Source organism: Urocampus carinirostris, chromosome 5 (assembly GCF_059441175.1).
Source record: "Urocampus carinirostris isolate Australia breed hairy pipefish chromosome 5, RoL_Ucar_1.0, whole genome shotgun sequence".
Taxonomy (NCBI): domain Eukaryota; kingdom Metazoa; phylum Chordata; class Actinopteri; order Syngnathiformes; family Syngnathidae; genus Urocampus; species Urocampus carinirostris.
This window is the reverse complement of record NC_142353.1, coordinates 23,013,918-23,027,149: the sequence shown is the minus strand read 5'-3', so window position 1 is coordinate 23,027,149 and position 13,232 is coordinate 23,013,918. Positions and strand designations below refer to the sequence as shown.

Below are 13,232 nucleotides of genomic sequence, written 5' to 3'. Positions count from 1 at the left end.
TGGATGGATGTAAAATTCAAAGCAGTCTTTTAATTGGAAATTCATTCCTAGTATTAATGGTTTTCTATGTATGATTTTTTTTTATTATAATGCGTTACCTTTAAGGGGACTGAAGAAATGTATGATGGGAGCTGGAGTCCGAGAGGAAACAAGAAGGGAAAAAATGCAGATGCAACCGATCCGGATGTTCAGTAATAGTCTGTAGTTTTCAATAATCTGTGGTCTGTGCGCCCCTTTGAGACTCCTTGTGATTAGGGGCTATACAAATAAACATGACTTGACTAAAAGTTGCCGAAATGATTCTTGTGAGTCATTTCCAGGTGGCAACATTTTCATTCTTGATACTTGTCTTGCTTTCAGTAAATAGCGGCCGCATTGTGTTTGTAAATTTATTATCTCTGAATAAGGGGAATTGCAAATATTGATAAGGAGAGCAATTAGCTGAAGTTGACAGGTATGTTTTCAAGGAGAAGGGAGAAAGCTTTTACCTGTGAGCCGATTGAGTCGCTCGCTTTTCCAGTGCAGTCTTCAAAGTCATCCCATGCAATTGTTGGAAAAGCTTTATAAACAAGAGCGTAACCACAAGTTGTTACATTTTTAAATCTGAGCAAGCAAATTTGGTCCCTCTAAAGATTTGCATACCTTGTTCGATGTTGCATGGCAGCGCTACATAAACAGTGACTGGGCTGCTGCTTCTTGGCACTTTATCCTGCACAAAGTTGATTTTTTTAAACATATAAAGAATAATCAACACGGCCCAAAAGATAATCGGCTGCTCTCTGTCCAGTCTAGAGGATATTGCTGGCTTGTGATACTGTACAAGCGCCATCAAAATTATAAAAGACACTTCCCACCCGGGTACCACCTTTTTGACTTGTGGCCCCCTGGTAGGTGCTACATGTCCCTCAAAACAAGGACAAAAAAGCTCAGGAACAGCTTCTTGCCCAGGGCCATCACCAACCTAAACAAGCGCACAAAACTGAACAGATATCTTGTAACTTATTTTGCTCTTTTTTATTTGCTGCTAAATGTTATTAGACTTCTTTAATTACACTATTCTTACCATTCCATTTTTTATTCGTGAACATTGCACTATTGTTATAATTTAGGCAAGTCTATTGTTTCTAAGCACTACATTGTACTTTCCTCCCCTGCCTTTTCTCTTTTTTTCTCGTTAAGGTTTTTATTATACCCTGGAATGCCATGTTCAATCTCGTTGCATACAATTTTTCAAAACGTTGATATCCATTTTGATAAAGACAATTTGATTTTATTAAATTCACTTTAACTAAAGAGTTCAAATTGGAATTATCTGACTCATATTTACAAATAGTACTCATACCTTTTCGATATAGCGTGTGATTCCCCCTCCCTCATAACCAACAGCGCTGAAAAGTCTTCCATCCCCGTGCGTCTTCATCCCCTTCCTCCCGTTTGCATGATTTTAAACGCATTTAAAGGGCCAAATTCTCCCGGTTCATGCCGCCGTTCATTTCGGGGCCCAATCAAATGGTGTATATTTACTCGGTCTCCAGGGACCAAAGGCGTCCTCGGAGATTGAACTGAAAGGTTTAACGGACTTTTGGGGGAGGCTGGAGTGCGGGATAAGCGCAAAAGCGCGCGTCAAGGGCGCATTTTCCTGCCTTTGCTCCACTTAAGTGACAAACGCAACTCGTGTGGCGCACCAACGTTTGCATACCTGTCAACCTCAGCCAATTGCTCTCCAAAATTCAATTCCCCTTATAAACTGAATATAAACCTTACAACACGTGCACCCATTTACTCACAATAAGAAAGATTATATAGAATAAAATAGATAATTTGGGTAAACAGTTTTATTTTATTTTATGAATAAACAGCACATAAATTATTTCAACATCTTTCTTAGTTCTTTCCCCACTTTCAGTAAATTTAGAGTTGCTTATTATTATTATTCGTGGCAGTATATTTAAAGTGGAGTACCTGGTTTGAGGTCTCTTAAAAAAGTTTTCAATAGAATATTTTTCTCTATTAAGTATGTGTTAACAATACCCAACTGAGTTCCGCTAAACTTGATCTGCTTTTATCTTACTCTTAGCAAAGCTGTTTGGAGCAGAACATATTAAGACGGATGAATGGGGGGGGGGGGGGGGGGACGGATTGGAGACTGTTTTCATGCTTGTCCCCATGTTTTTTTGTTTGTGTAGCATGTAAGTGTAAAAATTGAGAAAAGGCCTGTTTCGAGTGCAGTCAAGGTTCATATACCTTTTTCATGGCCAATTTCAAGCACTTTATAAGTACTTTCAAAGCCAGTTTTCCAATTTCTCCAGTACCCTAAAAAGAAAATATCTGGTATGAACCATGTATTTTGAAGATCCACAAATATATCTGCGATTCCAATATGTGATTTTTATCTTACATGTGCATTTATCAAGACATAATTTTTACATCTTTAGTAAATGGCGAATATATTTTTAGATCTGAACAATATGTGTGTAAATATTTTTGAGAGAAATCTCTACCCATGTAGGTGTTGGGTAAAATGATGGTAAAATGTAGTTTACATTTTCAGTTGCAGGAAGTTCTTACATCATAATAATATGTATCCTTGCATTAACACTAATTTCAGAGTTTAGGTGTAGCATGCACCTCTCCTCTTGGGTGCGACCCATATGGGGCGATGAGGCTTCATAGGACAATGCATACAAACTAAATAAGCTGCCGTTAATCACAAGGGAAGAAATGAAACGGCAAAGTGAAGCCACCAGAGAGCAGTGTCTGTGTAATTTTTAAGCAGACTTGTTGAGAAACATGCAAACAATTCAAATCATGTTTCAAACCTTAAAAACACAAAATTAAAATTCAAGCATTTTCATGGAGTTCAAGCACCCGTTCAAACCCGGTCTCGTCCAAACGCCAACCTCAAACCCCAAAAAGATGAAAAAAAGAAGAATTTATACAAACCCATCTCAGAAATGCACACACAGCATGAGGAGCTTCACAAAGACTGCGATGATGACACAAGCCAGGAGATGACGGCAGCGAGTAAGAAAGTTCCAAATTCGGTACAGCACCTTTAGAAATAAAATCCTGTACAGAAATTGTTTTACGGTGGACACTAATTGAAAGAATCTAAAAACGTATTAAATATGGGGATAAGTTGTCGGGTATGCAAATATATACTATTCATTCTGAATTTTGGACAAGAAAACACAGATACATTTAATGTTATTGTATTAGCACATTTTAATGCATTTAGAGTAGATGAGTTCAAGGCCAGGAGAGGAAAAGAGCCATTAAAAAGCGACAGCTCGGCAAACACATTTGGAACAATTGCCTTTCTACCAGTAAACAAACAAAGAAGCCCAATGGACCTTTCATGCTAAATGCACCTGTGTGGTCAACACTGTCAGCAGATTGAGCTGCCACGCATAATGGATTAGCAAGATAAGGAGCCTTCGTGGGCCTATGGGCCATGGGTCACTCTGAAACTAAACCACACAAAATGAAATTTTCTTCTTTTTTATTTTAAATGTCCGAATCCCTGGTATTCCAAATTTTTGAGTGAACCTAGTGGTCAAAAAACCTTATTCATTAAAAAATATATATATTGATTTGTGCTGTACCAAAATGAAAGCAACTAAAAAACTAGTTAACTAATTAATTAACCTTACTAACTAACTAACTAACTAACTAACTAACTAACTAACTAACTAACTAACTAACTTATAAGCAAGAATACATCAACTATCACATTAAGAAATTGGTTAGTTGGTTGGTTGGTTGGTTGGCTGGTTGGTTGGTTGGTTGGTTAGTAGGATCGTTGCTTGGTTAGTTGGTTGTTTGGCTGGTTGGTTGGTTGGTTGGATCCTTAACCACTAGGATCGTAGGGGCACCATTCCCTGTGATGTGTCTTGGGCAAGTACAGTTTAGCGGCGCCCATCCCTCTCCAGGCCAACACACATTTCCACCCAGTCTCGAACCGGGGACCTTTCACATGTTCAATACACATAGGTCATGAAATTTGTATTCATCTAACATAAAATGAGGCTCACCTAAAGGGATCTGGCATGATTGTCTGCCATCTTGCCGCTGAGGGTATCTCCTAAAACAGGGGATTCAAACTTGCAGCCCACTATAAACAAGACTATAGTTTGTGGCCGCCACCTCAATATAATATTATTGTCAGTGCGGTCAGTGCGATTTTTATATGGATGCTACTTCCTTACAAATTAATAATTAAATTAATACATTTCCACGCTAATGCTTTGAGATCAATGTAAGTTGGGCCAGGAATATCATTGGCTAGTTACTTCCTGGTTTGACCCATGGCAATGACTGTAAGTTTCAACACAATAGCTGATTTGCTGAATAATTTTTTGCAGACTAATCACAAGAAAAAAAAAATTAAAAAGGAAAACCATATGAACTATCCCATAAACATGCATTTTTAAAAAATTCTCGAAAATCTGTTTTACAAAACATGAGGCTCACTGACTAAATTGAGTTTGAGACCTCTGCTCTAAAACTAAAAACTTTGTGAAATGCTGGGCAAAAAAATGAGGAGAACAATCGTGCGGATTCGTCACTTTGAGTCCCTGTAGTTTTTATTTTTCCTTGTGCTTTGTAGCACTCCTTTTTGGTTGCACGGCACGATACAGTGACACTTAGTGATCAAATATTACACAGGGTCCTTTTAACACACAGGTGTCAAACAGGCGGACCGCGGGCCAGATCAGGCCCGCTAAGGGATTGAATTCGGCCCCTGAGACAACACTCAGGGAAGCGTAAGGGAAAAACAAGTTGCAGGTTAAAATATGTCAACTTGATGTTGCTAAAGCCAGGTGCCCCTCACAAAGACACTGTATTTATTTCTCTCTCTCTCTTTCTTTTCCACCCCTTTTCTCCCACTTTGTCTTTTTCACTCTCTGTGTCTTTCTTTTTCTCTTCCTTTGTTGGTCTTTGTCTCTTTCTCTCTGTGTCTTTTAAACTCTTTTGCTCTAACATCCTTTTCTCCTTTTCTCTCTTTTCTCTTTCTCTCTTCATACCCTTCGGGCTTTCTTTTCTCTTTTCTCTCCTTCTGCCTTTCTATTTCTCTTTGGATTTCTTTCTTCCTCTCCCTTTCTTTTCCCCCTCTCTCATGACTTTTTATCTTTAGTTTCTCACGCTCTCTCCCTCTCTCTCTTTTTCTGTCTTTGTCCCGCCCTCTCTCCTTCTCCCTCCCTCTTTCTCTTATTTCTTCATCTCTTTTTCATTCTCTTTCATCTACTAGTCCGGCCCCCGACAGAATGTTTGTTTTATCGTGTGGCCCCCGAGTTAAAATGAGTTTGACACCCCTGCTTTAACACATCAATTTACTCAAGAAGACTCCAATAATTTAAAAATAAATGAAAGAGGAAGCCATTCCTTTTTCATGATTTCAGATTGCGGCTATTTTGACGCTTATACTTTCGATTCAGAATGGCATCACTGCTGAGCAGGTGATCTAATCCAGTGGTTGGGAACCTTTTCTGTAACAAGGACAGCTTTAATGTCTTACAATACTCTCACGGGCAGCCTAATAATACCATTTGTATCAATAACAACCACAATAATAATGTTAATTCTATTTTATAGCATATGAATAACCTATATTTTATGTAGACAATATCTGTGTATCATTTGCCCTCATGTAGGTTTTACATCAGGGGACGGTGTCGTAATAGTCTGTGGTTTGCAATAATCTGTGGTCTGTGCCGCTCTTTGAGACTCTTTGTGATTAAGGGCTCTACAAATAAACATGACTTGACTTGACTATTAAGCCTCTATGTAATCACTAGACCACTAAGGATGTAGATGACATAGGAAAAGGTATCTTATCTTATCATCACATTATTTCTACTTACCGTACTTTTTTTTCTTTCTGTGCGGCCCGGTGTCAAACAACCCACGGCCTGATACCGGTCCGCTGCCCTATGGTTGCTGACCACTGATCCAATAAATATACCTGTCAACCTCAGCAAATGTCTTCTCTTATAAACTATTTGAATTCCCCTTATTTGGCGATAATAACGCCTACAAACATAATTTGGCACCTATTTACTCACAGAGAGAAAAACAATGTCAAATATAGTTCAATATTAGCAATCTACGACGACGTTGTTGTCTCCTACTAGTAACCGAGACATTTAGTGCTAAAATGAGTAACACGATATTGTTATATGGCGTCCACAACTTGGAATGTTTAAAAAAATGCGTAAAATGGGGCTTTTTAAGGGTTATTGTTCTATCTTCGTTATTCATTATCCATTATCCGTTATCGGTCAGTTCATTATACGCTACAAAGCCTAGGAGCCGGGACACTTACTCTCAGCCAAAAGGCCAAGCTAAGGTCCTAGCCCTAAAGCCATGTTGCGATCATTGCGAATGCACCGTTCCCGGAGGTACTGCAATACCGGGCCGATGCGTGGAGTGGACAGAGCAAGCTATACAGGAAAAACATACTATATATTAATTCCAATCATTACATTTGATGACTTTCTGTACATACTCAATGGTGTGCACAGACTCACAAAGTGAAACTTCAGCCCCAGCTCGTCCCCTACATCTGAAAAGTGCACTTTTTGAAAATTGATTTTAAATGGTTATTCAAAGGGAGAGTGTGTATTCTTTAGAGCATCATAATGGTAAAAAAAATAATTTCATTTAAAAACAAAAATCGTTTTGATTTAAATAATAAACAACAATACATGAACTTTCATATCAACTTGCATTCATCGTACCACTTAGGATCAAAAATATTTGGCAAAACCTCAGATGAGAAATTTCAACCTGATTTAAAAAAAAAAAAAAAAAAAAAAATTCTGATGCCTCCCTTGAACTCTCTTTTCTATTGTATCTCCTAGTTTAAAAAAGTAGATCTGCCCAATGGGTGTGGAAATCAAAGAAAAGCAATATGATTGGCCGAGAGTGAAAACGATGTAAACGGTGCATAATAGTCAAAACAACAAATACAGTGCGCAATGATGGTCAAAATCCCGAAAGGGCATCCCATGCAACATCCTTTGCAGGTGTCCGATATTAAAAGCAGAATAAATTTAAGAAACATTCAACCAACTTTTACAACGAATGTATTCAACTTATAAAAGTGATGATTTACTGGTCTGCTTCTGTGTTTTTTTTTTTCAATTTTTCTTTTTTTAAAAAAAAACCCTTTTACATATTTTGGGGACACATTAAATCATAAAATCTGGCATACAGCACCAAACAAAACACAATCAAGAGAAAAATAACAAAATTGTCTCAATTTGTTCTCGAAAGTACGAAGCAAGGAAATGAGGGAGCTGAGAAAATGATTTGGCAAACCACGGGAAGACCACATGCTTGTTTAACTTACCACCGAAGCAGAGTCCCCCCCCAAATTATTTTGATTTTTGTGTTTCAGAATGCTGAGTTGCTGAAGACAGAGTCAGTTATCACACTGCTTTACCAGCTCAGTAGCCTAGATGGTAAGGCGCCCGCTTTGAGACTGGGAGGTCGGTGGTTCGCGCCCCGGCCGAGTCATTCCTAAGACTTAAAAAGTGGTCGGCGGCGCCCTCTGTTGGCTGCGGCTGCATCGGCTCGCTACAACGGGTCAGGTGCAATCGACATTTCGTTCTGTGTACATTGTTACACAGAATGACAATACAAGGAAATTATTATTATTATTATTATTATTATTATCTGCTTTTCACCTCTTCGGGTTTCTGGACTACTTGAGTCAGCTAGGAGTTAAAAATACACGAGAATGACCAAAATCTTATGAAGAATTATACTGAAGAGCACGAAAACATGCATGAACACACACACACACACACACGCACGAACACATGCACATTAATACTGTATTCAAAACAAGGGAAAAAAGGAAGAAGATAGATACACTCAGGTCCAAAACAAAAAAAAAACAAAGAACTGAGAGGCCGGCAATACGATACACAATATTATGTTTTTTAATCGTATATATCCTGACTCAGTAACTCCTGGTTGAGTGCGGCCAGCAACTTCAGATTGTTCCTGCACTCCTGAGCCAAACTGACGTTCTCTTTGTTGCCGTCGAACTCCTCCATAACGCCATCTTGCGATTCTTCCTCCAGTTGGCGGTCGGCATGTTCCGCTTGGAGCAACTCGTGCGCAAGACTCAGAGCGCAACTCACAGTCAGAGACGGAACGTACTTATTGAAAGTGTAATCGGCCAGACTCAGTTCGCACATCTTTCGGGCTAGGCTGTTGCAGCTCTTTAGGGGCCCGTTGGGGGCCCGCACGCGGTTGGCGTGATGGTCCAAGAAGAATGCCATGGTGGGTGTGCCCAGGCGGAAGTGTAGACGCAGCAGGATGAGACACTCCAGGTTGCAGAGCTGCTCCCGAGTGTAAGCGTCGCAGCACAGGGACAGGAGGTGACTGATGCTCGGGGAAGACACTTCCACCTGGAAAAGACACATTTTTGCTAGTTTTCTGCAATGGTCCTCAAACTCTTAAAAAATCTGGCAACTGAGGACTGATACATGACAGACCTACCGGTATTAAATTTATAAATACACGGAAAGCAAGAATGTGTTAAAGTACGCCAGGTAAAAACATTTTTCAGCAAAGTATCCCCCTAACCTGGGTGTGGGCAAACTGTAGTCTGAGGGCCACATGCGGCCTTTAGGCTTTTTCATACGGACCGCCAAACAAAAATGTTAAACAGATGTCACAATCAGATCAATTAACGTGGTAAAGAATGAAAACCTTAATATAAATTTTGTTGATTACGATATAGAGATGAGAAAAAAATCTACCCGGGGGTCCCACCAGGACCACCGGGGAGGGAAGTGTGTTTTTACAGATTCACTAGCAATCTTTTCTAAGAAAAACACCTGTGTTAATGACAGTCAGACAAAAATAGTGTTTTAGTAGCCTAACGTGCTATTCTATTTGTACAGGATTCCAGAACATCTTGTGAAAAATAAATAGTTTGAAAGTGACAACTGTTATGTTAAGAATACCACTATAAATCCATCCATCCATCCATTATCTGCACCGCTTATCCTCAGTAGGGTCGCAAGGGTGCTGGAGCCCATCCCAGCTGTCCTTGGGCAGTGGGCAGGGAACACCCTGAACTGGTTGCCAGCCAGTAGCAGGTCAAACAGGAGCAGACAACTCACTCACACCTAGGACAATTTGGACCGGCCAGTTAACCTAACATGCATGTGTTTGGAATGTGGGAGGAAACTAGAGTGCCCGGAGGAAACCCAGGCAAGCACAGGAAGAACATGCAAACTCCACACAGGAAAGTTTGATCCCATGACCTCAGAACCGTGCCTCGGACGCGCTAAACATATGTTTGTGTGACCATACCTTTTTGCTGGCAAGGAGCAGTGCCGTGACACCCAGGAGCTGGAAGCAGTCGGCGGCTACCGGCGTGCACGCTAGGAACCGGTCTATGATGTTGACGGTTAGGCAGCAGCACTCAAAGGACAGACGGAAATGCTTGTGAAGAGGGATAAGCCAGCTGACCAAGGTGCAGCGTGCCTCTGCCGTCACCTATCGATCGATTATTTAGAGAATCAGGATGAGTAGAAATATAATACAAATGAAAGTATGTATTTGTTACATCCATACCTGTCAACCTCAGCCAATTGCTTCCCTAGTAATGCAATGCCCTTATTAAGAAGGAATACACCTAACAAACACAACTCGGCAGCTATTTACTCACAGCAAGACAGAATATGTGTCATAAAAACAAAGATTATTTGTGTAAACAAGTTTATTTTATTTACAAAACATCAACACAGTTTTTTCAGCATCTTTCATAGTTCGTTCTTCACTTGCAGTAAATTTACTGTTGCTTATTATACCTAGCAATGCAAGATTTTGCAGACATAATCTATTCTCCAGATGTTTTAAACTGCCCCAATTTAGTTTAATTTGTAACAGAGATGTCAGAGTATCAGTTCCCATTGTCTTCCTATACTCAGGATGTACTTTCCTCAACTGCCTGGAAACTGACTGATTAATTTCACCTGTGCCCACTCGTTAGGCGCCAGCAGCTGCTGGCTTCTTGATTGGTTTCCCGTCCTACTTAAGCTCCGTCCTTTCGCTCGCCTGTTGTCAGTCCGTCAGCGAACCTCTGTTTCTACAAGGCAAGCATTTTGACGTTGACTCCCGTCGGTTCCACTTTTTTCACTCGTTTTTCACCCGTCCGTTCCTGATTTCCCCGCTTGTCTCCGGCTACGACCCGTTTTTTGACCCCGACCACGTTTTGCTCTCCTGTCCCGGCTATCGACCTGTTTTTCTGTCTTCTACAGTACGATCTCCCGCTCCGGAAGATCCACCTTTTTCGGAACAGGTTACGATTCTGTGAGCAGCTTGCTTCCCGCATCCAGCGAGCACCGGATCGCATGCGCTGCCTTTCCTCTATATCTCAATAAACTTGTGGTTAACGTTATGCATCTGGGTCCTAATTGCGTTCTGGTCGTGACAGAAACTCTCTCACAGTCTGCATTAGAGTGAGAAAGGCTGACCAATAGACTCTCCAACCTAAGTCAACACTGGATCATCACATTGGCATTGTTGACCCATAACAGCAGGAGTAGTAGTAGGAGTCTGAATAGAGCCAGAGAAGGTTTTTATGTTGAGTTGAGTTTTTAGGGTCGAAACATCGTATGGTTGCACATATCGCGATATGAAAGAACACATTTTTTCTGGGGGGGGTGACAATTCCAAAAAGAAACAGGCAATCCATTAATATACCTGACTGTAACCAGGACTGCATTTGCGGTGTCCATTTCATATCTGGTCAATTATCGTGGCGAACTAGTTTGGATTTACCTGAATGCCGAAAGCCTTACTGTGTTTGCTACCAAAGCCTGCCATAAATTTTAAGTTTACTACTACTGGTGCTAGTAGGATCTTTTATAATAAGTATAACAATTATAACAGTAATAATACCATTATTAGCATTCTTACCAATGTATATTTTATATAATATCTTTAATAAAAACCCATTCTGATAATGTTATTAATTGTTGTTTTCATTACAATGTATTTAAGGTATTAACTAAAGGTAGGTGCGAGCCAAGGAAAGTTAATCATTCTAAAGTTAAACTTATGTGTAAGCTAAGCTACTGTAAATATGAACCGGTGGTTTGTTGTATAACGTTTTTGTTCTGGTTTACTTAAATCACTCAAATAAAGTTGCAGTCTTGCTGCTTGCACATACTTTGTGCTTATTCGTGGTATTACTATCTTACGATCTGTCAGTCTGTGGGTATAAACTGGCATGAATGTCATTCTGCCTCAACAATGCACGCGCAGCTTGGCTACCTTATGCTTGTTTACCAACAAGAAAATAGGTCCATATTGTACACGCAAAGAAATAATAATAATAATTGATTAAAGATTACATTTGTGACAATATTAGCACTACAGTACAATATACAATGATGTTTTTCGTTTGCTCCCGGTGACCAGAACCGACCCAAGGTATAGCGAGCTATGCGGCTGCTTAGGGCCCCGCAACCTCTAGGGGGCCCCCAAGAGTTGTTAACTTTTTGGGTGCCAACATTGTCCCCAATGTCATTAAAATGACAAAAAACTACAAAAATAAAACTATAGTAACACTGTACTAAAGAAATACTATGGAAATACTACAGATATACAATAAATTTTCTCATATGGAAATACTACAAAATACAACAGAAATACTACAAAAATACAAAAATGGAAATTACTACAGTAATACTACAAAAATACTATAATCATAAAACTACTACAATACTGTAATACAAAATACTACGAAAAAACTACAGATATACAACAAAGAAATCTACTTTCAAAATACAACAAAAGTACGACATAAATACTAAAAAAAGTACTAGTATGTAATAATAAAAACCTCATCATCCAGTCCAGCGTGAATGTGGATCTTTGGTGGGACACGTACACCGCGGTCACAACTACATAAAGATTACTTCAGAAATACTACAAAAATAGTGCAAAAATAAATCTACAGTAACACTACAAAAACTACAGAACTTCAATAAAAATCTGACTTCAGAAATACTAAAAAACTACAGGAATACTTCTAAAACTAAACTAAAAACAGGGACCTAATATACTTTTTGCTTTCATTGTTGTCGTTTCAAAACCAATTTAATGAAACAAATCTATTTTTAAAAGCAGTACAAAATAAGATGTCATGGAAGGAGTTCTAGTATAGGTATAGAAAGGATCAAGTAATAGGGGGTCCCAAATCTAATTTTTTTTTACTCTTGGGACCCCATGAAGGCCTTTGGCCGGTCCTGCCAGTGACTGAGACGATCTAGATGACAGTCGAAATGTGCAAGACGAGATAGGTCAAAGGAAAAAAAAATCAATTTGAAATAATAAAAAAACGTCTAAAATACGAGGGGAACTTCTAGATTGACAGGTATGCAAATGTATACTATTCCCTCTGATTTTCTTCAACGGGATTTCAAATATCAAATTGTAATTTCAGCACAAAATCAAACCCTATATTCGAACCTACCTGTGGCTGAAAAGAAAGACTTGTGCACGGGTAAAACAGCGCCTCCTGTTCCTTTTGGACCCTGTAACCTACATCGCCGTACTGGAGGTACCAGTTCGAAACCTGTCCTGACGCGTAACCCCACGGATCGTCCACCCGGGAAGATGCCCGAGCTTGAGTTGCGGGGGAATCGTCCAAATCTTCCTCAAAACCGGAATCACTCAATCTGGACACAAGTTTTTGCTTTCGGGACCTCTCGACCCGGGGACGTACGGAGCAACCCACCTCTGGCTTCACAAGCACCATCGCTGGCATGCGTCAAATGGACATTTAACCATAATGAGGACGGAGTTTACCCAGTGAATTAAGGTGGGAGTCGTCCCCTTTCCCGGGCCCTTGCGCGCTTCACCCGTCTCGTTACCATAGAGACGAGAGGGAAATCACAGCTGCCTTTTCTAATTAGATCAAGGGTCTTCAACGTGGTGCTCGCGGGTGCCCTCTGAGCTTGAAAATAGCTCACCAATGCTGATCCATTGTGATTTTCTAGTAAAATTATATTTTTAGTGGTTGATTGAGTCTTTTTAACCCTGCCTTCAATAATAAACCTGGTAATAACATAGTAATAACATCACACGTTGTTATTTTAGAAATGCGCATAAAACTGGGTCCCTTTACGCTAATTTAAAAAAATATATATATATTTTTTAAAAAAGAGTAGCTTTTGGCTTGAAAAAAGTTGCCCACC

At 39.8% G+C, this 13,232-nt stretch overlaps 1 protein-coding gene across 1 annotated transcript; it reads right to left on the bottom strand.

The window, feature by feature from the left end:
- Window positions 1-7,949: 7,949 nt before the first annotated feature.
- ccno (cyclin O) lies at window positions 7,950-12,793 on the bottom strand. Its single transcript, XM_088334986.1, has 3 exons — window positions 12,509-12,793; window positions 9,337-9,522; window positions 7,950-8,423 (listed from the first exon to the last, which is right to left on the bottom strand). Exons 1-3 carry the CDS (start codon window positions 12,791-12,793, stop codon window positions 7,950-7,952), a joined length of 945 nt encoding a protein of 314 aa, XP_088191112.1.
- Between the last annotated feature and the right edge of the window lie 439 nt (window positions 12,794-13,232).